At 41.2% G+C, this 27,670-nt stretch overlaps 1 protein-coding gene across 4 annotated transcripts in view; it reads left to right on the top strand.

The window, feature by feature from the left end:
* The window catches only part of LOC122189528 (sodium channel protein type 5 subunit alpha-like), a 206,878-nt gene that overhangs the window by 17,792 nt on the left and 161,416 nt on the right, over positions 1-27,670 (top strand). For all 4 annotated transcript variants that reach the window (XM_042888790.1, XM_042888786.1, XM_042888788.1 and 1 more), the window contains exons 2-3: positions 21,609-21,927; positions 23,637-23,755. In XM_042888790.1, the coding sequence (XP_042744724.1) occupies positions 21,661-21,927; positions 23,637-23,755 (386 nt within the window). In that variant the 5' untranslated portion in view covers positions 21,609-21,660. The remainder of the gene's footprint in view (positions 1-21,608; positions 21,928-23,636; positions 23,756-27,670) is intronic.

Here is a 27,670-nt window from a genome sequence, read left to right as displayed (position 1 = left end):
GCAGCTTGTGTTGGCACAGAGGCCAGGCACCAGTTACCGCCTGTGCAGATATATTACTTTTTAGCAAGCAGGAGAACTGGTGAGTTTCTCTCTGTGAAATGGCGTCAAGGACACACTTCTTTTTCCACCTCCTCTGAACTGTGTGTTGATCAAGCCTAAGTGCTAAGTCAAGCCTCAAGTGATAGCATTATCTCCTGTTTTGCCAGGAGTACTAAAATATATCACCTTACAGCTGATGGTCACTTCGCTGTATTTAAGATAGGACCAGTTTTTATTCTAGGACTGGGCAGCAGGCAGCAGAAGAGAGAAAAACTGTGTGAGTGAATAGAGGGATGTTATATACCTTACTGTAGGCAGTCCTATATAATGCAAAAAGAACAACAAAATAAAAACAACAAAACAGGTTGTAAAGGACCCACAGATTGCACATGCCTAAGAGGTTACCCTGAGGAAGAATGAAAGCCCACTTTTTTCTTGTTATAAGTACTTGAAGGTAGTTCCCTGCTGGACATCACTGATCAAACCTATTTGAGGTAAAATCACCTCGTCTGATCCAGGAACTGGGTGACCAGAAGAGCAAGTGAGCTGCATATTTTGGAAACGGTTTTCAAAACAGAGGCTTTTGTGGTAGAACTATGTAACCAAGGTGTATGTGTTTTTGCCACCTAGATTTTTGTCAGCATCTTTACCTCAGCAGAGCTGTTCACAAGATAAAGGAATACAGGGTTGAGGGTCGTGGGGAAGGAGCAGCAGGATGAACTAACCTATGGAAAGAAGTGCAGTTGGTACTACCTTGCCTATCCTACCCTATCTTACCCTATCCTATCCTACCTTGCCTACTACCTGTCCTAACCATGTCACTCTGTGAGACATCTTCCCTTTTCTTGAACACCTCCAGGGATAGTGACCCCACCACCTCCCTGGGCAGTGTGTCCTAATACATTATCACTCATTCTGAGAAGAAATCTTTCCTAATATCCAACTTGAACCTCTCATGGTGCGACTTAACCATTACCTCTTATCCTATCATTGTTACTGTAGAGAAGTAACATCCTGAAACTCAGAGATAGCTGCAGCAGATGTGGGCTTGAAAACCACAAGCTTACTATAATTTTGGATTTATATGTCATAGGAGTGTATACATTCTGCCTGGGAAATGCTTATATGGCAGGAGAGAAGGGCAGAGCACAGCAAGCCTAAGCTGCGGAGACGGATCTTTCAGACTTGCACTGACCAATCCACAAAAAGCAATTCCTCCAACCCTAGCCTGGCCTCTCAGCCACCTAAATTCTATCTTATGTTTTCAGTTTTAAAGCCAGCTGTGTAGATTTGTCTGTTGGATGCTGATTTTGGGTTGAGGACTGCCTCCTGAATCAGGCTGACTGATGGGAGAGCAGCTTGGCTGTTGAGTGGAAAGACAACCTCCTGTTGTGGGCATGATTTCTGCATTCCTTGACTGGGAGAGGAGCGGAGCAAGTCTGTCTGCGTAGGACTTACATGGAAATGGCATTTTTATGGGAATATCTGAAATGTTTCTTACAAGCACCCCATTAAACACTCCTCTGAGTCTGGCCACAGGCCAGCCTGGAGTGCTTTGAACTCCTCGTCCTCCAGGTAGAAGCTGATGCTGAGTTTTCCTGTTGAGTTTCAGGACACCAGGTCACTGGTAGCCACAGCAAAGAGAGCAGAGCTGCCTCAAGCGTTGCCAGCAGAGTTGCTTAAGTCTCACTGGCCAAGCTAGGGGTTTCACAGAGCTTTGTCTTCTGCAGCTTTTGTGGCACGGTGTCTACTGGCAGACCTCCGTTTTTAGCAGAGATAGAAGTCGGATTACAGCTGGTGACCAGGCAGTCTGCCAGCGTGCATCATCCGTTTCTCATGATATATATCAGCTGAGCTAAATTTTTTTTTTTTTTGTGGAAATGAAACGTGTTGAACTTGCCATGTCGGAAAATGTCTTGTTAGACCCATGCTCATCTGCATCCATTTGTAGGAAGAGCACATGAGTTTGGGAGCATATTTCTGCTCCTGGCTCAAAACTTGCTTTCAGCACAACATTGTGCACCAGACCTCTTGTAAAGATATACAGTGTGGTGCATGTAGCCAGGGAAATAAAGCTAGAAGTGTGTGTAAATTCAGAGCCTGCTTTAGCAGCTCTCATGTGCCATATGTTGCTCTTGGGGAGAGTAGGATTTCAGCCTAGCAATCAGGCTCCTCGGGGAGACTTTCACTGCCTCTCGGCTGCCCTAGTCAGAGGCTTTGTGTGAAGTTGCTGCTCCTGAACTCAAATGAGGTCTGAACACTGCCAAGGAGGGCTGAACAGCTTTCATGACCTCACTGTTCTGAACAGTGCTGCTTTAAGGGATTTATTCACATCAGTGTTTGTCCACTCTTTGGGACCTAAGTTTTATATCTTAACATTTCAAGGTGGAAGAGAGGAAGAGAGGAGCCACAATATTAATGCTGTACAGCATCGCTGATTCTACTTTTTTAAGGTTATTATCCTAAAAAAAAAAAAGATAAATACAGCTAATGTTGCTTTGTGAGTAGCAAAAAATAATTTTTTCTAGCTTTCTCTAGTACCTTTACCTTGCCCTACAAAACTCATAGTTTCTTTCCTACTTGCGGGGCTAAGTGGCAATGTGTTCAATGGCTCAAAGCTATGTGTTACCTTGATGATTTGTTTATCTCCCTGAACTGATTGATGTACTGACTGCCACCTCTCAGAACAAGAAACAAGTGGGATTTACCCCAATGTGGGGACAGTGATTTATTTTGCATAGCTCTTTATTTTTATAGGATGACTGGGCATTTAGTATATCTGAAATGTCTACTTCCATCTCAAGTATAGTTGAAATTGGCCAATGGATTCAAAAGTTATTAAAGGGGATTAAAAGACAGACAGCATGATCAGATAAGCCTGCTTCATCAGAAAACTAGGCTAAAAAGGGGAAAAAAAATCTAGTGCAAGGACTCCTGTGATGTCCTCTGCACATCCTGTTTTTTCAGCATCTGTAGTAATTAATACTGCAAGCTCTGAGTATTTACATATGAGTGATGCAGCACATACTGAAACACTGCTCTCCTCTGCTTTGTTTATGTTACACCTAGAATATTGAATGCAGTTATCTCACTGATGTGGCATCAGTCCTCTCTGTCTCAGGATCTGAAATCTCTTGTGCATGAGTGAGGTCAGGCTTCAGGCTATCCATGTCTGTACATCCCTTTCCCAAAAGAGAATTTAACTGCCTTGTGTCCTGGTCACTATTCGTGGAGGGGCTGCAAGGCAAGCCAACAGGCTGTCCGTTCTGTATCCATAAGCAGATGATGAGGACTTTGCTTCTTCTCCTGGTCTAGATATGAACATGGACATGCTATAGTTGAGTAAGGATATGAGGTTGTGGCCAGTTCAGACCCAGATATGTGTGTGACCATTGTTTTTCACAGTTGGCAACATCTTGCTGTCTAGTAGTTACCAGTTTATAAATCTAAGTTTAAAGGCTCTTATTGATGGGGAAGTCTATGATGTGATGTGCTTGGTCTGTGGATAAGCTAGATAAGAAGTTGCCACTTTGTACATCTCAGAGCAAATTCCAAGAGGAGTGCTGGAAAGGGGCTGGTTAGAACCTGCAATCTGAGTGAAGCGTGATAGGATGAAAGCCAGCCACAGCTTCAAGAAGAGAAGTGTAATAACAGAATCATTAAGATTGGGAAAGACCTCTAAGGTCATCTTGTCAATTGTTATCCCATCCCCAACATGCCCACTAAGCCATGTCTCTCAGTGCCACATCTGCCTTGCTCTTGAACACCTCCAGGGACAGTGACTCCACCACCTCCCTGGGCAGCCTATTCCAGTGCACCTTTCTTTCTGAGAATAGCTTTTTTTCCTAATATCCAACCTGAGTCACCCCTGGCACAGCTTGAGGTCATTGCCTCCCATCCTATTGACAAGTAGTTAAAGCCTGTGAAGATATTAAGATCTGGAATTGAATTTGGGGCTAATTAAAGGCATGTTTTGGGAGGCAGCTATTTAAATGTGACATAAAGGCATAAGGGTAAACTTTGGGGTTCTGAATTTTCTTGGTATTTATAACTCGGTTTCTCATGTTCCTGTTTATATAGCAGAGCCAGTACAAATTTTCAAGCAGACACACAAATCCAGAAATAAAAGGAATATAGCTGTTTGTGAACCTGCCTCCCACACACAATTCCAGTGAACCAGCTGGGCTGCAGCACTTGTCCCTCCCTTCCTGCTTCTCTGGCATCCCCGTCATCTCAGCCCTCATGACACATCCGAGCTGATGAGCATTGCTGAAGTCTGTGAGGCAGATTTCCGGAGCTGGATGGCAATGAACTCCAGTGGTCTGGAGAGTCCACTTTGGTTCCCAGCACCTGGTAGCTTTTGAATATCGCCAGGGAAAATAGTATTTATGGCTCAAAATCAATGCTTTGAACTCTTATTTGGAGTAATTCAGTTGAGCTGGTAGACAGCACTGTTGTTCAAGGTGATGGATATCGGGTGAAATTCAAAGCTGACAAGGAAAAGATTTCATCTCGTGCATTCTTGGGCTGTCAGACCTCTTGAGTGTCTCTTGACACAGCCCATGGTAAAGCTGCGGGCTTGTACTTCTTGAACAGGAAGGCAGAGAATGGTCTGCTGGTAAAGCCTCAGAGATCAGGGATACTTTTCTCTTGCTGGTGGAAAAGGGAAATAACTTCAGATCATTTTGCTGTGCGTTCAGTTTGCAGTATGTTTGTCCAGTCTTTAACAGCAAAGTAATTGTGTTTGGGGCATCTGGGTGCTGCTGTCAAGGAATAAAGAAAAAGCAACAAAAATTTCTGGGAGCTGGGTTTTAGTTCAGAGGCTTAAAAAGTTTGTGCACACTTGAAAATCCCTCCCTGTCCTTCCTAATCATCTTGGTATTTAACATTATGAAGGAACACTTGGTACCATGCCTAGTTTTCAGGATTAGTAAATTGCTTTGTTGTGTGTGTTAATCTAAAGCCCTTGACTATGCAGCAGAAAATCAGCCCAGTTCCTTCATGGAGAAGTCTGGGAGGAGGGCATTAATCTGGTGTGCATAATGAAACACTGCACTCAGATGGGTCATTATCTGTGCACTGCCAGCCTGCAGGCCGGAAAGGACTGCGCCGCATTGACCCTGATGGCATCAGGTGTGCAGCTGGAGAAAACCTCGTTGTCTCCCAAGGCAGTCAGAGGAGAGCTCTGAAAGTGGCTTGGTGTCAGCAGGCAGTTTTCCTGCTGAAGTCTGCCCTTTCCTTCCCTCCTCCAATCTGCAGAGCTGCTGTCTTTTGGCAATTTGCTTGCTGGATGTAGCTGAGAGTAGGACGGCTTCTGCCCCTGCATTTTGTGGGGTTGGCTTATGGGAGATGTGGGTACACTGTGCTGCCCAGCAGTGGCTCACACCCTAGGTCCAAATAATGCAAGATGCTTTTTTGTGCCTCTACCCACTGTGAACAGCTTATGTTCTATATATCAATTCCTACCAAATGCTTCCCCCACCCTAACCATCCGCTGAAAACAGCTCACATTCATTGTTTTCTTTTGTTGCTGATCTGTAGAGGTGTTTTTTAACTCCTGTGCTGCAATAGGTATGGTCTCATATAGCCCAGCTCTGACAGACCCCCAGTACCAGCTGTCTCCCTCCCTCCATATCCCCATTTGTCTTATGTCTCATTTTGCAACTGCTATTATTTCATCCCTCTGAGGCAACTACTACTAAGGGCTACCCTGGTAATGGATGCTGCCAGACCAGATGCTTAAATATTAAAGGTGGAAAGAGCCAATTTTGCAATTCCTTTATGCAGAACAGACAGTGATGGAGATCCGGCTCTTACAGCTGACCAGTGCAGTAAGCTCCAGAGTAAAAACCTGATAGATGCAAGTTAAGCTGAAGTTTTAGCTGGGACTGTAGTTGACAAAGAAGCCAACATGCTCGTCACACTGGCAATTTGCAGTGGACCACTAAAGGCATTTATAGGAGACTGCACTGGCCTCCGATGGTATCCTGTGCCTTCTCTAATTTCTGTTCAGTGAGATAAATTTGTGCCTAGATGATCTTATGTATTTGCAGAGTTTCCTGAACCTTGACATGCAAAATCTGATGTGAACAGAGAACGCTGTGCCTGGCCCTAGAGACGATTATCTGACCTGTCAATCTGGTCTGTAATCCTTGCAGTGCAGTGTCTCAAGTCACCTGTCTATCTGACCACCTTAATAAATCAGTGCGCGATCGGCTGCAGTTGCTAGAGGTTTGGTATTATCAGAAAGCCTGGTGGCAATATTCAGATACCAAAAGAACAGAAAGTCTTGATTAATGCTGAGTTAGCTGTCTCTTCTCTAATGCTGTTTCCAGTTCAATGCATTTCTTGATAACAGCATTTGGTCTGAAGGCCTCAGACTTACTGATGGTCACAGATCCAAATACCATCATTTCTAATAAATTATGCTGCCCTATTTCTATGGAGAAGTGCACCAAGGAACAACATCTATAAAAGCAGGGGCAAAATAAGAGCAGTCTCAACAATGAATCATAGCCTTGCTATCCAGAGTGAGAATGAATGTGATTGAAGTGCATTTCCAGAAATGAGATTTGAGGAATGCAAATTTGAGCCTGATGATGTTTCTATATCGTGGACAGCAGCACAATGAGGCTGATGTTGTTTTTAGAGGACATCAAATTCCACCTTTTTGTGCCTACATCTCCTCCTGCATCCCTCTTTGCCCACTTATCCCACCTTGGATCTGGTGTAGTTTTGAAAATCTGAGGACAAATAGATCAGCACTATTGCAAAAAGGCACATAATATTTTTCTTACAGCTCAGGACTGTAGCTAACGATTCCAGAAAATTTTGATGGAATAGATTTAAATTTTCACAGTCTCCAAATTATCATCACTCTGTTATTGCCCTTGAACATTAGGCCAAGTGAGAGAAGTGTGATCATGCAAAGCTCTCAATATCCCCACAGCCAATCCCAGCTGAGTAAGCTAACACTTTTTAAGATAAAAGTTTGTGAATTTAAAACAATTTAATCTTGCTAGAACTGGTCTCTCAAACTAGTGTGCAGTGTGCCAGCAATCGTGTTACTCTTCCAGTGTTCTTATCTTGTCACTATACACTCTGCAGGAAAAGGGAGCTCACTGACCTAGCAATTTCCAAAAACGTTAACTTTCAGTATGAAAATTATCTTCCTTCATTTAAAACTAGTCAGAGGTGAGAGTCTCTTTCTCTTTCCTTCTCTCAATTTTTTTTTTTTTTTTGGTAGTAGAAAACAGATCAGAAGACATCTTGCTTCAGAGCATGCAAAAACTAACTGGAAGTCCAGAATCGCTCACTTCTGTCCATTTACAGAATGAAACACAAAAGCAGCCGTTTGGACAGTTCAGGTGTTTCCTTAAGGTGAAAATTTTTGCTGTGACAACCTGTGAATGTCCATTACAACACAGACTGTAGAGCAGAGCAGACTGTGTGGCACTGCCCATCTGCACATCGGATACCCCTCCTTCTTAATAAGTGCAAGAAGCTGGATATAATGTCATGCAGTCATAATTCTTGGCAATTGGAATAGTTCATATGTTTATTGAAAGCTGAAGCTTTGGAGCATTTATCAGATCTCTTTATGCTTCCTGCATTAGTGCTTGGGTAGTTGTTTGGTTTTTTTTAGTTTAGCTCTCAGGCTTCCAAAGCCTGAGGGAAAGAACTGTGTGTCCAGTGGAGTGTTCTGTGGAAGAATAACTGCTGGAAAAAGAGAACAAGTCTGGAAACGCCTACATGGGTAATGCTGTTTAGAGGATTGTTTTTAGGGGTTTTCAGAAGGACAGAGAGAAATTGAAGGTGCTCAAAGTCAGGTTGGATGGAACCCTGGGCAGCCTAATCTAGCGGTTGGCAACCCTGTCCACAGCAGGGATTTGCAACTGGATGGTCTTTAAGGTCCCTTCTAACCCAAGCCGTTCTATAAAACTGCTCCAAAATAGCAGGATGTGAAATAGAAATGCTACTTGTGAGATGCTTCTTCCCTTGGAGGGAAAGTGGGCAGTGGTGGACTGAGGTGTTGGAACTTGATGATCCTTGAGTTCCCTTCCAACCCAAGCCATTCTATGACTCATTCTATAGCAGTACTTTCTGACTTATGAAAGCGTATTGAACTCAACTGTTGGCCTTGGGATATCATTTAGGATCTGGACTGAGGTTTGGAGCCATGGCTTGTAACAGAGGACATTGCAAAGCAGCTGGGACCATGGCAGGGTTTATAGCTGGGCAAAGCACATCTCAGTATAAGGAGGTACAAGGGTGCTCCAAGCTTCCCAGCTCTCATGATCCCATCACCCTGAATGAGCCAAGCAAGGCTGGTTTTGTCCTTAGGACAGTGATATAGTACACAATTTCCACTGGGATGAAATTCCTTCTTGTAATAAATGCCCTATTTAAATAATCAAAGTCCCAGAGATGAGATGCAACTGGCCCATTTGCCCAAGAGAGTGTTTCAGCATACTTTTACCCAACAGTTGTTCTGAGATCAAAAAGACTTGGCATTGCACTGTTTCCTGGATAACACGCCGTCATTATTTATTCATCTGAATCAAAGTGCTTGATGTTTTCATGCAATCAGTTAGAGCTTTATCATCTGCCTCCTTTTTTTTTTTTTTTTTTTTTTTTCCCAGATTTGTTGTATTTCAAGAAAGTTTTGAAGCTATTGCAGTGGGAAATTCAGTGCTTCAGTGGCAGCTTGCTCATCCTTTATCTGTTGTTTTTTTTTTTAATAATTCAATTGTTACTCATTAAAGCCTCCGAAAGATCCTTGTCTTTATTTAAACGTTTTGTGCTTAGATGGTAAACTAAAGGTGACTTTTAGAAACAAAGCATGTTTTCCTGGGTTTTAATAGGTACTGCCACATTTATTTCTTTGTGATTTTACAAGATATCTTCCATAAGAACAAAGCCAAGTAGTTTCAATATATATATTGATGTCAGTATCAAAATGGCTGTGGTAAGTTCATTTTTTTTAATATATACTTTGCAAACACAATCAGAAGGATGTCAAGTCAGTAAGTGAACCAGCAGTGGGATATGGTGATGCTGATTTCTGGCCTGTTTCCCATCATTCTTAGAGGAAAAAGTATTATCTTATCCTAGAAAACTGTGATTCTCTATGAGAAATCTGTTGCCCTTTCATCTGGGAGGATTCTTTATTATACAAAGAAATTTGTACCACAGGTGAATGCTGTTTACTGAAGTGCTGCTCTTATTGGAAAGGCATTTTTCCAGAGGTTCAGTGAGGAAATTTGCAGTCAGCTGTTCCATAGGGCAGGACCCGCTGCTCTCCTTTCCTCTTGAAGGGTTGGTTTCATGCAGAACCTGCTCTTCCACAGATCCCCATATCACTGCTGTGATTTCATAAGCATGTTTTCCTATTTTAAAAATGTCTTCTCATCTCCTGCTTTTTGTGTAAAACATCCTCGCAAAGAGGAGTGAGGATTAATTAGTAACTACAGAGGGAACCACAAAATCAGTTGCCCTCAAAGAACTTCTAATAAGGAAATTAATTTAAAAAGAAAAAAAACTACCCAAGAAAAAAACAGAAGAAAAGACAACCAAAATACGTGTTTTCTCTGTCTGTAGTCAGCCATAGGAGTCTTAGCTGTTACTTGGAAGGGTTTTCTGACACAGAATTGTAACTCTTTCACATTGTCTTACTGGTGCTCAGCTGGGCATTATCTGCAAATGTACCAGACAATACAGAAAAGAAAATGAAACAAAATAAAGCAAAAAATGGACTTGATGGGCTTATTCTGACCGTTCACACTGCAGGAAGGCCTGATCCCCAAGCTGGTTGTGCTTCTTTACAAAATTAATCCATAAGATTTTCTGCTCATAAATAACTGTGAAATGATTGAACTTTAAAACATCAGACCTCTCATGTGCTAAACCTCACGGAAGAATAATCTCTTGATAAGTTTAGTTTTAAAGCAACGGAAGCATAGATGATTGCTATTCTATTTTTAGACATGCGCAGTAAACCGTTTCCATTTGGTTTATAGTAATGTTAGATTAAGTCTGAGCCTCCCAATGAAAAAGGAGATGTGAGAATGTGAAGGAACATCAAGGGTCATTGTGGTAAGCAGTTCTGGCCCAGGTTTGGAGGCAGTTTTAGGAAGGAGTCGGGCACAGATTGCATTTGCCAAGGCAGAGAGACGAAGCAATGTGTGAGATACTGACATTCATTGACACTTGTTGAATGTTTATTGAGGCTGAACAGTGAATGTGAGCACAGTGAGGCAATGGCTGGTGTGTTTCAGCAGTGGCAACAATGGCAGTGGCCACCTCTGCTGGTGCACATTTTTGCAAGTGCAGCATGCAGGCTCTGGTTCATCACTGGAGACCATACACAGCTACAGGTGGAGCCTGTGTTGAAAAATAGTGTTTTGCAGCTGAGAATTTCCTCTACCAAATAGCGTTATTGTGCTCTTTGCGTTGGTGTCCTTGTGTTTTGTGACATTTGGTTGTGGATGCTCCATCCCCGTAGGCATTCAAGGCTAGGATGTGGCTCTGGGCAGCCTGGTCTGGTGGTTGGCAAACCCTGCACATAGCTGGGAGTTGAAACTAGATCATTGTGATCCTTTTCAACCCAGGCTGTTCTATCATTATGTAATTCTATTGTTTTACATGGTCCTGTTGCAAGCTCCATTGCTTTGAGGGGATGGAAAAGGGAAGGGTAGGAAGAGTCATATGGTAGCTCAAGGCTACCATTCAAAGCTGAAATCTGGTCTATTTTTACCATTTCTTCCAGGATGTCTTCTTTAACTTCTTTGTATTCTTTGTAACTCACTGACTTGGTGATCATGTGTGATGCACCACTTACATGATGGACCCTGGAGAATGTGACAATCCTTGAGAAATGGACCAGGCAAACTGTAATTTCACCCAAATTTGTCTCTTCTATTTCCTCACGCACATTTCTGTCCCCTCTGGCAGCAGAGATGCACTGCAGAGAACTACAGTCCAAGATAGTTTTTATGTATTTAGCTCTGCAGGTTTTGGCAATATTTTTTGGAATGGGATTAAAACTAGGGAAGCATATTTTGGAACCAGTCTAAACACAAGTGTGTGGAAAGAGAGAAACTGTGATCTAGTACTTGTTCTGCTTTGTCATGTTCTGCAAAACCAGCCCAAGACTGGATTAGGAAACTGACTGAAAACCAGGATGGAGGTTCACTGTCAACTATTTTGCATTGTTTCTTCATGGTCTTTAGGAATACTGGACGGCACAAGACAGGTATTTTATTCTGCTTTTAAAAATATTAGCTCAGAACAACTTTTGTCCACATAACTGCACAGTCCATACCCCAGCCACCCCTTTAGACTGTAGAAGTGAAACATGAGGCAGAACAATCTTTTCCAGATACCCGAGTTAAATGGTTTGCCTGGCATACTGGGCAAAACTGAGTGACCGTGTTTCTGGGAACATTGACTAAATGTAGGTAGTTTGTTACAGCTGAAGATCTTTACTGCATGTTGTAAAATAGTAGTGGGCACTAGAAAGCTATTGTAGAAATGAAAGCTGGTTTTGAAGTGTGTGAGTTTACCATCTACAGGAGTGGAACATCCCCAGCACTCTGCTGTTTTTTACCTTGCGTGTAGAGATATCTGGTTCCATTTTCCCCTAGAAAAGTTAAGCAGAAGAAAAGTTAACACACAACACACACCTTGAATTGTGTTCCACAGTGATCTGAATTATAGGGAGATGGGTTTCAATTCAGATGACCCTGCTCTGTCAGAGGAAAAGCAGACCTGCAAGCGTAGACATTGACTTCACCGGTTCCTGTCTACATGCCAATACCTAAATTTAGGTGTCCTAATCAATAGATTGAATCATCGGTACCTTCTTTAGGGTCTACAGCCCTGTTTCTTTCACTTAAGTAGACTTGTAAAACAGGAGAGGTGACTCATGTCCTGACAGTGTCTACCTCTCCCTGAATGTTTAACATCCTGCATTTCTTTGGTTTGGCAAGTCGGTTCCACTGCATCAAAGATGATAGATATTAGCTGATTCCCTCTGTACTGTGTATGAGGCTATTTCATACAAGTTTCATATTCAGTGCATATATTTATAGCCAAAAACTTCTATACTACGTTGTTTGTCCTGTCCAAACTGAAGAACTATAATGCAGGGTGGATAAACAGTGTACAGATGAGTAAACTGTACCAAAATACTAAAATATTAGCCCTTGAATAAAAATTATGCCCTGGATAAAATCTTCCATTTTCACATCAAGTCTTTATTTTCAGTAGACGTCATCCCAAGAAAGAAAAAAATAAATAACTCTGAATGTTCAAGCTGCATAGTCTCTTCTGTATCATTTCAGGACCATGTCAGAGCAGGTGCCATTGAACTCACAGCAATAATGTCTCTTGGGATCTCTTACCTTGCCAGAATTCAGTTGGTATGGCCCAGAAACTGTTCTGGCACGAGTGGGGATTAGAGCCAAGAGAGTGGCTGGGATATTCTTTTGGTGTATTCGTAACTGCTGTTATTATAATATTGTTATTTTTTAAAAGTAGCATGTTTGTTTGTTTTGTTGTTTTTGTTTGCTTTTTTTTTTCTTTCTTTTTTTCTTTTTCCTTCAGGAAGTGCAAACAAATTCCTAAATTATGGAGCTAGTGCATTTTCCATTTAGGAATTGTCCTGCCGTAGCATCATCAGATGTTTCTCTTTCACAGGCCACTTGATGTATTATTTTCTGTTTTACTCACTGACTGTTTGGTCTTGTAAGCTAAATTAAGCAAGAAGCCACAACAGGAGCTGCAATACTGGGCCACTATTGTGTGCTTCCAATGCATTGTGCCTCAGGCCCAACTGAGTATTACCAACCACTCAAGCATGCATTGTTGACACACAAATGCATATTTGGATGTAGCTTGTTAGTAAATGCAATGTCTCCAGCAGTTTTAGTTGGATGATTACAGTATTGTTAATTCAGACAAAATGCCATGACTTTTGAAAAATATTGTTTGTGCAATGCGTTATTCATTCTTGAAAAAATATCCTATGTGAAAAGACGAGGAAACTATATGGGGAGAAGGGAAGGGGGAATATTCAGGAGACGGATGAGGTTCTCAGATGCATGAGTCTTTTTGACATCTGTGAGACATAGCCAAAATCACTCCTGGTGATGTGACTCATATACCTCTACAATCTGTGTTCACCACTGTTTAGATGCTCTTTCAGATGTGCTTTAGGTTTTGTTTAGTGTCAGGAGAATTAAAGTTTAATTCAGATAACTGGCTGGCAAAATTTAGTAGTGAGTAGAAGGCAATCTTGGTGCTAATGGTTAAGGCTACAAAGTATGAAGAGGAACAAGAACAATGAACCTCTGGCTCCTCTGCATCCTTGCTTGTATCTGCCTCATTTACATAATGGTTTACAGCATTATGTAATTCAAATCAAATAGCTGTCAGTAGGCACCAGCTTCCCTTTGCATCTTTTCCATGAAGCTGAGCTGAGCCGCTGCATTTGAAAGGAATGGCAGAAATGAAATAATTCTGTCTCCCAGACACCAGGACTCTGACCCACCACCTGTTGCAGTCAAAGGAAATGTTCCCCTTGGCTGATGTGAGGTGAGGATTGCACCTCAGTAAGCTCTTAGCTCTGATTCTGAAACTTGGCAACCATACACAGGCAGTTTTCAATTGCAAACAGGCAGAATATCCCTCCTCTTTGGACAGCAATAATCTGTCTCTCAAGAGGAAAATCTCCTCCCTTCCATCAGAGTGAAAGATCCACTGGCTTTATCCAAATAGTATTCTCAAATTTATGATGCCTTGAATAATGGATCAAATCTTCCGTATATCCCAGCAAACATCCTCTCCATGATGGAGTCCCTGTTTGTCCTTCACTTGTCTCTATTTCCATTGCTGAGAAAGGTAATTTTGCCAAGTGCACTTCTAAACCTGTGCCTTTTAATTTTTCTTCTCTCTGCCTCTGCAAAAAGCACTGCAAATGTGTGTAGCTGGGGCTCCTTTAGCACCCAGCGTCACACAAACCCACAGAGAAATAAGAACCCTCCACCCTTGACTATGGGAATCTACTTCGATAGACAGAAATGCATTGCAGGATGATTAGGAAGGTAAGGTAGCTGTGCCAAAATCATGAAGGATTGGTGCAAATGTCATTTGGAGGGCTCAGTAGACAGGGAGAGGTCTGTGGCAGGGTTGTGTTGGCTTGAAATAAAGGAGATAAGAGGAAAAAGATGATTTTCTCAGCGGATGGATAAGAAAGGGACTGAGGTGGAGGAGGCTGGGAAGTTGGGTTTACTGTTGGTGTACAGATGGGATGGGAGTATGGTGAAGAACAGTGGTTGTGGAAGGTCAGTGGTTGCAGCAAAGTGCTGCTGACACTGCAGATGGAGGAGTTCTTGGCATGGCCTGATGTCTCACCTCACGTCTGCTGCCTCCTATCACTTGATGTTGTGTGGTTTGGGTCTCTCTCACTTAGCTTTTCTTGAGCCTTCTCAGCCTCTTTCTGTTTCCTCTCACCTGAAAGGAGGAGTATGTCACACCATTTACTCTTACGGGTTTTAGAATTGTTCATAGGATCGTTGGTGACCTTAAAGGTCACCTTGTCCAACTCCCAGAGTCTGAAGTTCAGCTACTGGATCATATTTGTCTTTAAGTTCAGTGCTGAAATTGTAAAAGAGGTCCTGGCTTTTGCTTACAGAGCTTCATCCCTCTTTTTTTTTCAATGTAGACTTATCAGTTCTAGCGATGGTTTTATCACTCTGTTGGTTTTCTCTTCTGATGAATGTCTCTCCATAGCTTAGATGTGAGTAATCAGCCATGCCTTACTTATAACCTCATCTTAATACATCGGACTTTTCCCTCTTCTCAAAGCATACAACCAAGCTTTTGGTGGCCAGCATATAAAGCCTACCTTCTTTCAACAGCATAACTACCCCATAATGGCTTTAGAATGTTTTAATAGCTGTTTTACAACTTCCTATATCCGTTAGAATGTCTTTACAAAACACTCTGTGAGTAAAATGGACCTGATTTGATATATTTTATTCATGTGAGTGTTCAGAGCACCTAAAATTGTGAGCAGTGTGGATTACATTTGGCATAATGTGGAATTCTCCTGTAGACTTCTTATTTCTTCTTCAAAACCTACAGACTGTGTCCTTAGCTGGAAACATTTGGCTTTCTTGGTAGCTCTTCTTCAAGATCTGTTGATTCGGAAGAGCAAAGGAGATTTTCTGAAGGCTGAGTAGTTTATAGTAAAATAACTTGGAGACCAATCTTTAGTTAATTAAAATAGACATGAAAACATGTTGGGTGCAGAGAATTAAAATTTTCAGCAAAATACAGAAATGTGCATTGGTAACTATGAAGTCCTGTTTTCCTCTGGCTTATTTCTCTCATTCAGTCGCAGCATAAATTGAAATAAAAACACCTGCAAAGAGTCAGATTATTTTTAGCTCACTAAAAATATACATTTTATCATAAGAGAGGCCTCAGTGCCAGCATTTAATTCTTGGCATAACATTTGTCATCCCCAAATACTGTTTGAATATTGGGCAGAAATCTTCTGAATTAATTTCCTTTTAGCACAAGTAAGCTTTCTGAAGACTATCTTATCAGTCACTGCTAAAGTCAAAATGCCATGATTCTGGTGAGTGAGAAGCCAGCAATACTCATTGAACTGGATTTAAAAGCAGATGCCCCATAGTCAGAGCTGATTGTGATGGAAGGTTTGTGGAGTGGTAGTTCTGAGATTTTGGGTTGGACATTTTGTGTTGTTGTTGTTTTTTCCCCATTGATGTGAATGCAGTGAGTTCTCCCACTTATTTCTGCCCTCAGTCGTCATGCTTGGTGAATAAACAAGGCTCGTTTTAGGAAATCTGTGTGCTTTGAGATGTCATATCAACCTGCAGGCTGGCTTTGTGACGTGGGCAGCAAGAGGAGCTCTGCCTCGTAGCTCCTCCTGCGTCAGCCGGGGCTCTTCTCAGTGCATTTTCTGGAAGCTCTCCTTTAAAGGCTATAAATGTGGCAGCTGTTTCCATCAGATTTTTGTGGAATGCCATCGGGAGCCTGCCTGGATCTCAGCAGGTGTTGGTATCCCCAGATCTCTGCTACATTTGGCAGCATCTCTTTTCTTGCTTTTGGGTGAGGAAATAGAGTTTTGCATTCCCTGAATATCTTTTTACTTTTACTTTGAAACTTCAATAACAACCTCCTTGGTGCCCACCCTTTGCTCTGAAGGTGTTCTCTTTAAAGGCTCTATATTTTTAATCATAGAGTAGTTAAGGTTGGAAATACCAATAAGATCAACCCATGCCATGTGTGGCAGGAAATCATTGTGTATGGTCTTTGCAAAATTATTCCAACTGGAAAAAGAACACAAACCAGGTTTAAGCAGAAGTAATGAATGTGCAGTGCAAAATTCTAAGGGCTGTATTATTGTGTTCCCCCTTGTTTTGATGTGAGCACAGAGTGTGTATCAAGAACAAGTAAAAATTTCAATAAGAATTTCCTGCGATGCCTCCTTGCTGGGGGGAGTGAAATGGAGTATAAATATAAGTGAAGCAAGTCTCATGAGATAGTATGTTGATGATCAGTAAAATTATGAACAGTAACACTCCTGTAGGTTTTTGTTACCACAGCAGTTAGGAATGCAAAGTCTGTATTTATTCTCAAACATTTCTTAAACAAAAGGTGAACTTCAATCTCCCATTTCTTATTTTGTAAGGTTTAGATCTAGCAGAATCACAGTTGAGACATAAGTGCTCCAATGTGCTCTCATCCATCATCCTGACCTATGGTCAGTGGTTGCTTCTTGAGAAGCATTCTTGAATTCAGAATGGTTGGATGAATAAAATCCTACTTGAGACAAGTGTGTCTGTTTGTATACAACCTTTATTTTATGAATTGTGTTTTCACTGTTGACCCTCAAGTCTGGCTTCTTTATAATGGTTCTCAAATGTGTGAAATGTGTATGTCCCTGATACTCCTGTACCAGTCAAGAAATCATGTGCCACCATGCAATTAGGAGATAAAAGCAAGAAAAGCCAAGGCTTCTTTGAAGCCCGGGTGTAGTGCATAGCAAAGACCTTAGTCTCATTGTCCCCCACTGCCACTGGCTGATGGGACCTCCCCACAGATTTTGTCAGCATCTCAGGCCATGATAAAGGATTGGCAAATGCTAGGATGGCGGTCTGAGCCTGCAGACCCCATGCAAGAGCATCTGCAAGGATCTGGAGGTGAGCAGGATCTACTTTTCGTGCATTCCATTGCCCAAGTGACCAAGTATCCCATTGCCCAGATGACAGTCAACCATTCACAGGAGGCAGGGCATACATGTCTTGTTTGGAGAGCCCAAAAGGTCTTCTGAGCTGGGACGGGTGAAGCCTATGAGAATAAGGCAAAGCTGTCGTGGAAAAAGGCATTTATCTCACTGAATAAATACAGACACTAGCAGTATATCTGTACTTTTCCCACTTCTTGCTGTGCCACAGAAATTATGCTTCTCAGGGCTTTGTTTTCTTATGCACATTTTGTTTACATAACTAGTACATTTTTTATCAGTGCAAACCGATGTTAACTGAATTTAACAAAGACAAGCAAGAGGGAAATGTTCATTCTGTGCATGGTGATATCTCAGAAACAATGTGTTTGGAAGCTTTGTACTTCAAAAATATGCCTGAGAGGGATGGAAAAATCCAGGCTCATATTGTAAAAATGTGAGTCACAATAGCTATTATCTCCTAAGAAATGGCATTCCAGCTCTTTGATTCAGCCACTGATGATTTCCCTTTTTAAGTTGCGGTGTTTTCTTACCCTTTTAAGAAACATCTGGGTTAACCCCGTCTATTTGTAGAAATGTTTGTAATTCACAGATTAAAAGGAATTAGACATAAAAAGGACAAGAAATCATCTTGTCCATTTCCTGAAAGCATATGAAATTGAAAAAGAATTATACTAAACATATATATTAAAGTGTAGATATTGTAACTTATGTCAAATTAAAGTCAAGATTTTTCAATTGTAAGGATGCTGGAAAATGCAGTGTGTTTTAGGAAAAATAAATGGAAGAGTATTGAAAGCTCTGATGAAGTTTGTGTAGCATTTTTTTACTTTGTTCCTAGTAAGCTAACTATCTGGAATTTGCATTTTAGGTTGAAAAGATGTGGTTTTGAGTTTGAAGTTGATTTCTTTATTTTATTGAGCAGAAATAATTATCAATTATTAATAATTAGAAATTCTGATTTTGATAATTCTTTTGTGGCAATTTTATCTTCCTCACAATCCCCTATCATTTTCCTCTCTCCTCTCCTCTCCTCTCCTCTCCTCTCCTCTCCTCTCCTCTCCTCTCCTCTCCTCTCCTCTCCTCTCCTCTCCTCTCCCCTTCCTTCCACTTTTTTTCTTTCCCTCCCCCCCTTTTATTTTTCTTAAATTTTGATGAGTTCCGTTGTGAGAACAAGTATTTGAAGAAGTCTTTAAAGAACTCTAAGAAGGATGCTGAATATTCTATGAATATTCCGTTTCTTGATTAAGCAACACCCGTGAAAACTGTCACATTTAGCAGAGACGTTCCACACATTCTCTTATTATCTCATCAAAGTACTTGGTGTCCCTCGTGCTATTTTGACATGCATCCACCTCCTGTACAGAGCGGGCTGCAGAAGTGGCTGGGCTGAGGCAGGCTAACAGAAACACTCATCCCATCATGACACAGCTCATGAATTGTGAATGGGGCCGTGCACAAGTTCACCATGAGGGTGATTGTCACTGCCCTCCTCTAGCATAGCACAGCTCATAGTCAGAAGAGGGCTATGTGGACTAATTCTGCACTCCCACCAGTCTTACACTAGTGAGACCTCATTATAAATCCTCATGGCGTTCTCTAGTGATTAAATAACAGCCTAGTTTGATATTTCTATGTAAAGCAAAGTATAAAGCTCTAGGTTTCCAATAACAAGAGTATTTCCATAGGTAGGAGGATGTTGCCTGGCCCACCCTCCAAGGCACTAGAAGCAGGTGATGTCAAAGCACCTGCAGATGGGTAGGGGTATTAACTTCAGTGGTTTTGATTCTTTACAAGCTCAGGCCAGCCACAGAGCCTATCTTGCATTGGCATGAGTTCTACATATGGGCAGGAATACATAAGATCAGGCCACAGCGTTCTTCAGGCTGGTAGACCAGGAAAAGTTTAAAAGTAGTGAAAACATACATAGTCTTTCTGGCATGCACCCGGGTCCTACAGACAAGGGATTTTCTTAGTCAGAGGCAGTGTCTTTCTGTTTAAAACCATTAATGAACCTTTTGCCATTGTATTTGTCTCATGGCTGTGTGAATCTTTTTTGAGTCTTTTTTGACTTCTACAGCAGTTGGTGTGAACAACTTCTACAGGGTAACTCTACATTGTGTGGAAAGTGGCTCGCTTTGTTTCAGACTGGCTTCTTTGTAATTTCTTTTGAAATTCCTCCGGTCATATGATCGCTTTTTCCTTATGAGAAAAAGTGGACTACTCACTGTCTTATCCGCTCTCGTGATTATCTGGACTTCAGCTGACCTCCCTGTGTAATCTCCTCTCTGCTTAGAGGACCTGCTGTGCCTTCTCAGGAGTACCGATTGGTCACGGTTGTTTATTGTCCCTTTTAGCACAATGACAGGTATTGCTATCAAGAAAAAACGTCAAAATGACAGCAATAACAACAAAAAACCTCTGAGAATTCTTTGATGCCATGCATAGAAAGTGAAATTCTATTTGCGTTCATGGTGCTCCATTGCAAAGCTGAGAGCATACAAAAATTCAGCTTGTGGGAAAGCTTCTAATTTCCTGTTTTTAAAGCAGCTGATGAGGGAGGAGAGGGAAAAAGAATGAAGAGAACAGCTACATAAAGAAGAATGCTAGAAGACACAAATTCCAGGAAGGGCTCATTCTTTTTTGGCCTGCTTGTTGAGACAAGTGGTAATGCAGAGTATAATGTACAGACTCCAGTAAATCATTCCTGTATGATAGGTTGTGATCAATGAGAATTTAATGAATTCATTTCAAAAAGAAGTCAGAAAAGAAAAACAGTACTTGTTTGAAAGAGTGCTTTACTCAAATAAATTGAGTCAATAAATATGCTATTTGTCATGCAGAGTCCAGTTAAAGTCTTGTTTGCTAACAAAAATGCTGTCATCACAGAGCCTAATAGAAGCAAACTATCTGGAACTATCCACTATAAATAGACAAATGCCATCTGAAAGCAGAAAACAATTGCAGCTGAACAAAGAGTTGTATTCTGCACACACTGACAAATGCAATAGGGTGGCCCCACCTCAAAAGCTACGGTGTTGTTTATTACTTTGCTTATGGTCTGATTTCCTATCTGGTGATATGCCAAATAATAATAATTATTTTAAAATAATATTTTTCTTCTGTGGAATGTGTTTTAATTGTTGCATAGTGAAGATTTCTTCTGATAGAAGAAGCACACCACTTAAGTCACTATTGAATTTCAAAACACAGCTTCAGTGAACTTGAATGGATTTGTGCAGGCTGTTAGAACAGGGAAAAGCTTCATCCCTTTTCAAACAATTGCTATAATAATTTTCACAGTTATCCATGTTATTTAGTGCAGATGCAAGAGGAGTTTTTGTTCTGCTGCATTTTTCACACTTGTATTTTGTTCCTATAAGTTGAAGAGATGTGGCACTTCTCACTCATTTTTAGTCTGCTGGGGATTGGAAGTGTTAACAGTGAAGCTCCATCAACCCAACACAGTTAAAGCTCGCAGCTCCGGGTTAGATGTTCATATCAATACTGGATACAGTCAGCCTGGTTTTCAGATATGATGAATGGGCAACAGGGGCTTCACAGCATCTTAGAAGCTTGGAGGGCTCTCATGAAGGTCCCAGGGCTTTGCTAGGCACATTTGGGCTTCCAGCATCCTGTGGATTGTAGGGTGTGGAGAAGAAGGAAATACTCAGAAGTTCTGCCACACATCAGGAAGATGGTTATTTTCTATCCCCAAAGGAAAATAAATGCTGAAAAATTGCATTGCAGAAGCCTAAGACAGAGATTATGAAGAACTTCTGCATGATTTAAGAATCTGAACTTGACCCTTTGCTTTTTAAATTTGGAATAGAACAGCTGGGGCATTTTTAGAGTTTGCATCATGTGGCCCGAGATCGGTGGATTTAAATCTGCCCTGCAGTCATCTGCACATTGTTCATACACTCCCAGAGCTGCATTCTCAGAAATGAGTTAGGAATCCAATCCCTGTGACTTTCAGTGAAACTTAAGCTTGTATGGATGTAAATTACTCTTTAGATATGACTGAGGCTCCCAAGTGATTTAAAAACTCATGAACAGTCCACAGTAATCAACAGAGTCTTTTTAGCTCTGATCACAGAGTGATTGCTAATTGAAATAACAGTTCAAATGTTTTGCTTTCCTTTATGTTCTACTGACCACATCAGAATAGATGAAGAGTTTCCTGGTAATCGATAACCTACAAGTTATTGCTTAGCGTGTTTGTTTTTCATTCTGATGGCTTAGTTCTTGCTTTGCTCCTGTTGCAAACCTTTGGTCCTTTTTGTTTCAGCTGTTTCCACTACTTGGAGAAAAGGCCAGTATAGACAAAGCAGGATGAAAAGATGGCTGACTTCTTGTTACCACCGGGTACTAACAGCTTCCACCGGTTCACGCCCGAATCCTTGGCTGCTATTGAGAAGCGAATTGCAGAGAAGCTTGCGAGGAACGCGAAGCAGGAGTACAGAGAGCAGCTGGGCGAAGAGGAAAAACCTCAGCCTCAGTTTGATTTGCAAGCGTGCAAGAAGCTGCCTGATATCTATGGGACTGTTCCTCCAGAGCTTATTGGAGAGCCACTGGAGGACATTGACCCCTTCTACAATGATCGCAAGGTGAGCATCAGCAACGCGCTCTGTTTCTTAGCGTTTGCTGAACCATAGCATCTTTCTTTGTGTTGAGGGCTGTTGTGATTGTCTTCTTACAGTCAGTAAATTTTTTTTTTCCCCAGATTTTTGGCATGAGTAGGTCTCCCGAAAAACATGTGAGCAGTGAAGAGGGATAAAAATCATAATTAAAACCTGAGTGTTTTCGAGTGACACTGATTATGAATATACATCATCTGAAAAGGCAGGGCAGAGCGATAGCTGAAGGAAACCAGAGGTTTTTATCTACTGTATCTTTCATCTTCATGAGATTTGACTCTTCACAGATGTGTTGGCCTTTTAAGTCCCTTAATTGAACTTGGATTTTGAGTCTTGGGTCTGAAGTAACAGGACTAAGCTGCTTGAATGTCAGCTAGTGCTCATCACAAGGTGGGAAGCACCTCCATGGCCATTCTGAATGGCAGCGTTTTTTCTGCTGAGGAATGATTTAACTCCATTTAAGATTATCAAAACAGAGCTGAAAAGATACGTGAGTGGTTCGTTCAGTGAGTGGTTCATTCTGGCACTTTGCAGAAGAGTAAGCTTCATCCCAAAATGTGCATCACCTGATGAAGTATCGCATGTAGGCTGGACCAAAGCCACAGCAGTGCAAACAGAATCTGTCAAAAGGCTGTTGACAGCAGAGCGGGGCTGGTTACTTACTACAGTTCATTCTCCTTTCCAAACGTTTTGCAACGTGGAGGATAAAATAAGACTTGGAACCTCAGATTATTTTTAGGAAGTTTCATTTTCTTTCAGGCACTGATGTTCTTGGTTTTGGGCTAAGCTACTTCCTGTAAACAAAAGATTAATATGACCATGGTGATACTTCCATTAAAATGGTGTCAAACAACTACAGAATTAAAGTTAAATGGACATGAAGAAAGACCTGGAAAGCCAAGAATTAGCTTACAGATATTTATGGCTCTGCTATCACCATGCACAAGCAGTGGAGTACAGATTTGGAACTTTAGGATCACTGAGGTCTTAGTTTCAAGTGGGTGACTTCTTAAGAGTTTATCTACTGAGTGGCCTGATCCTTTATCTGAATGAGTATTAGTCCTTCCAGGCATGAGTGGGCATTTTCAGAGCTGTGTAATTGGGTCAGAATCCAGTTCATCTTTGCTTTGGATTTAAGATAACTCAGTATGTGTTTCCTGTCTCCACATTAATATGAACACAGTGACAGTGCCTCAATGCCTGGGTTAGATCCTCTTGTGGAGCTGTGCCTCATGAAATCTTACAGGCATTAAGATTGGAAAAGAGCAGTAAGTTCATCTAGTCCAACCACCAGTCCATCACCACCATAGCTTCTTGAAAGATGAATTGAGAAATGTTGACTGAGAGCGGTAACCTCCGCAAGGTAGGGAAGATGGAGTAACAGCACAGCAGTAGAGAAATGGCATAAAAGTCTCTCTAAAGCATTTTAGTCTCTATGCCATCATTCACTGTTGAAAAGCTAGTCCTATTATGGAGGTAGGACTAGGAAGGGGAAGCATGAAAGGATCCTGTAGGCAGTGAAGAAAACAACTTCATGGAGTGAAAAACAATTTGGGGATTTGGGATGGAGTGAGGAAGAGGTTTGGGATATTGACAGGAGTTCTCTGGGAAAATGGGATGGTAAAAGCCTAATGTCAGTGCAAATATTGAATGTTCTTATTCTCTATTTTCTTTTCCAGACATTTGTAGTACTGAACAAAGGGAAGACAATATTTCGATTTAGTGCCACTCCTGCCTTGTATATACTTAGTCCTTTCCATCCAGTCCGAAGAGCAGCAATTAAAATTTTGGTACATTCATATCCTTTCTGTTGATTTTTCTCCTAGTGTATTTTATAATAGTATTTTTAAACACAGAAAGTGCAAAAGCAGGTAATTTAATTAAGTTGTTTTAGATTTTTCTGATGCATTTGTTTGTATATACAGAAAAACTTGATTTTTTTCCCCTTGTTACATTGCAATTTGAGCTATGACTGTGATTATATTATGGTACTGTGAGCCTCTCTTGAGAGTTTGATGAGATTTAGTTTTGAAAGGTGTGAAGTGTCCGACCATGGTTGGGAAAGAGTCAGAAGATGGAAGGAAAGTGGTGCAATACCTGAGGCAGGAAAGGAGCTGTGAGGCTGGAGCATGTCCAGGGAGATGTGCACTATGGAAGAGCTTTGCCATTGAGGGCTTAAGCAGTCTCTCCCATGAGACTCTGTGACCATATGCAGACAAAATTTAATCTTGAATTGCCTCAGAATAATTTTTTTCCTGAAAGAAAATATTTTCAAGCTTGTTTTGTTGTTTTGTTAGTTTTCTTTTTTTGTGCAACTTGCTACCCAGCTAGGAATGAGTAGTGTGCATGAGTGACCCAATAGTGATAATTCAAAGACTGTACAGGGTGATGTGATGACTGTGTGGCATTTCAGTGATGGAAATCCCACAGCTGCAGTGCCCATGTCTGTCAGAGAGAACTAACACTAAGTAAGTAGCCTTTTAGAATCACTCATTTGTTATCAAATTTTGTGGAAAAAAGCAGGGGAATAAACCAGATTCCAGAGATCTGTGCAGTGGGGAAAACATAAAAAGTGGGAATATAGGTGTTCTAGCAAGAGAAGAAATAGTTAAAAGTGATACAATCGCAATATGGTAACAATAAGTATATGCAAAACTTGAGTATGTGATATCATCTAATGTGTTTTTACAGTTATGAAGGAAAAACATAGCATTTTGCAGAGGAATTTGTTTCTGGGTCAGGTTACAACAGTGCAGCAGACACTGCTGCATACCCAGAGCCTAGCAGTGTTTATGAGGTATGGTTACACCAGCACAGCTTTGCTGAAGTTCTTGATTTGCACAGCTGCAGCTAAGAGAAGAATATGAAAACTGAGATTCTTAGAAAAGGTCTGTGTAAATATCGGCTCCACGTCTGGAGGTTTGTTCTTTCTTCTCCCTTTCTTCCACACAGCCCATGAAGCCTCGAGGTCACAGGTGTGTGTAATACACAGAAATGACACATCCTTGGTAGAAGTCAGCCATAAGAGAAGTGTGCAAGAAGTCTTTATCACATTTCTTCCAAGGACAAAGAGCACAAAGGAGTGAATTTCAAAGACCTATCAGGAGAAGAAATACGGGAGATAAGGAGTGTAACCTTTCAGGAGTGGAAGGCTGCAATCCTAACAGCCTTTTAGTTCCGGAAAGAGCCAGGTTATCGCCTTGTGTTGATAATGTCAGACAATCCAACAGCTCAGCCCTCAGACAGCACGGGCAGGAGGCGGGAGCTTCAGTCCCAGCCTCTCCGTGCTGAGGTTCCTGCATTAGGCACTGTGTTGTTTTCTGTTGATAAAGGGCTGTTGAACCATCCTGAAGCACAAAGGGCAATTGGCTGAGCAGGAAGTCAATATCCCAGGCAGAAAGGAGCCTGAATCGGCAAGTACTCAAGCGAATAATATCACGGATATGAATCTGGGAACCAGATCTGTTGCCTTGCGTGAGTGTAATCAAGCAGTCTTTATTTCCCCTGGAGCAAGGCCAAAAAAGAGCATTAACAAATGGTACTCTGTCACGTAAGTGTCTGAAGCAACATCTTTAGTAGAGGCCATATTTCCTTTGCTTGTCACTTGAATGTACCTCGAAGGCCAACAGTAGAACAGAAGAGAGAGGACAGAATAAGATCATCCTCTGTAGAAGCTGTGGGGGGTCACATTTCTTGGTTAAGTGGCTTTCTATGGAGTTCTTCCTTTGAGACTTTAGGCAGGATAGATCTTGTATACTGACTGCTCATCCATCCAAACATAGTTACTCTTGTCATTCAGAAGCACACTGTTCCATGGGAAAGCATCCACAGGATAACAACCTCCAGTAAAGTCAATCGCTTCAGTTAACAGCATGGCCCTGAACCTCTTCCAGATATTTCCCTTCCTCTTCAGACTGTATGAGGTGCAGACAGATGCCCCAACAAGGCTCCGGCCCATTTCTGTCATAGAGGACATGGGTGGAGAAGGTCTGCCTCCCTTTGGTCTATAGCAAATGCAAAATAGAAGTAGTGGTTGAAAACTTTTTACCTTCTATTAGCTATTAGCATCTTTATTTACTGAGATTAAGTGGTAGCATTTCATTTATGCCTTATGCTTAAAAGGCTTCTCTTTGTTGCTCTTGCCTGCAAGCCAAAAACAGCTCTGTGCTGTCCCTGGTTTCTCCAAGCAGTTTACTGTTCTGTATAAAAACATCACAATTACTAGTTCCTGATTTTTCTAGGTATTATAGATAGTTGGTCTCAATTTGTCACTGATTCAGAATAGGTTTTAGGCCAAAATTACCTTCCTCAGTGTTAGAATTATGGATTCTGTCCCATCTAAAAAAGTCTCCTTTTAGAATTCATAATTTGTGTTCACATTTTGTGATTGCAGCTTTTCTTCTATCTGATTTTATACATTTTCCTTGGTAGTAGAAAATTAGACCTTGTGAAGCACCAATTATGTGTACTATTGATTGGAACTAACCTTTGGTTGCCCATATTATATGTAATTTGGCAGTGATTACTTAAAGAGACACCAATGTTCAGTCTGCTAATTAACTATTATCCATCATAATGAAGTCTAGAATACAAGGTATGCAGTGTTTTGCTCAGTATTTTTGTGCTGGAAGATAAAATTTATAACTTTTAGGAATTCTTTCTGCAGTCTGCATAAGATGCCATTCTGTAACTTCAGACTGGAAATAAACGTCAGATTCAATTTACTGCAGAAAGGATTCCTAATGTGTAGCTTATTATGTTGGATTTGTGGTCCATAATGGAGTGTGCAACCCATGTACCCTTTTGGAGTGTGTTAGCTATGTGCATGATTCATGTCAGCTCATGGATCAGCAGATACTCAAAGTAATAGCAGCTGTAAGATAGGTGACAGACAATAGTGATAATACAGATTGCATCCATTTAATCTCCTTTACTTAGTCTTTTCTGAGTAGATAATGATCAACAACTTCCACTGTGTGAACAATTGTATTTGATTTCAGACAGGAATGCTAATTTTCCTTGTGTAAGAATTTCTGTGTCCACTTTCTAACAAACATCTGACTTCAGTGCATAACTAGCTAGAGTGATTCTTTCTTCTAAATTCTTTGCAGTTTTGAGCTTGGTCATGAAACTCAGTTAGAATTGATAGATCATTTAATATCCCAAAGCTGACTCCTGATGTTTTCAAACTGTATCCTCATGAATATTCTCTTTGGTGTTCAAACAAGAAGATGATGTCACCTTGGAAAAGCTCACTTTTAAATGGAGCTTACACCACGAGGAAATAGGGTGTATCCATCAGACTAGTGAGCCTAAATTGAGTAGTTGTAGAAAAATTTCTTTGCTTGGAATTGGAGGATAGTTCTTGTTTGGCATGGTCTGAAGATACCACTCTGCTATATTATTATTGTTTTCATTGCTTTTCACTGTAGGTGATGCAGTGAGTGATACAGCGTATTCTAGGCCAGCTGCAGTTTACAACCTCATTGTGTTAACCAGGTAAACGACTCTCAGAGACACATCTCAAGCTGACTTGAATAAATAAGTCTGGATATCATCCATCTTTCCAGTCCTTCAGCAGGATTTGTCAGCTCCGTAAGTGGAAAATGTTTGTGAGATGAGCAGTCCCTCTGGGTTCAATTACTGCTCTCTGAATGGCACAGGGGAGCATGCAGATTGGTTACTACCAATTTAATGTCACAGTGCCTTATGG

Source organism: Lagopus leucura, unplaced genomic scaffold (assembly GCF_019238085.1).
Source record: "Lagopus leucura isolate 7727_CA_CO unplaced genomic scaffold, USGS_WTPT01 Super-Scaffold_100157, whole genome shotgun sequence".
In the NCBI taxonomy this organism is placed as follows: domain Eukaryota; kingdom Metazoa; phylum Chordata; class Aves; order Galliformes; family Phasianidae; genus Lagopus; species Lagopus leucura.
Note: the sequence above shows the minus strand (reverse complement) of the source record. Positions and strands in the feature narration are given on the sequence as shown.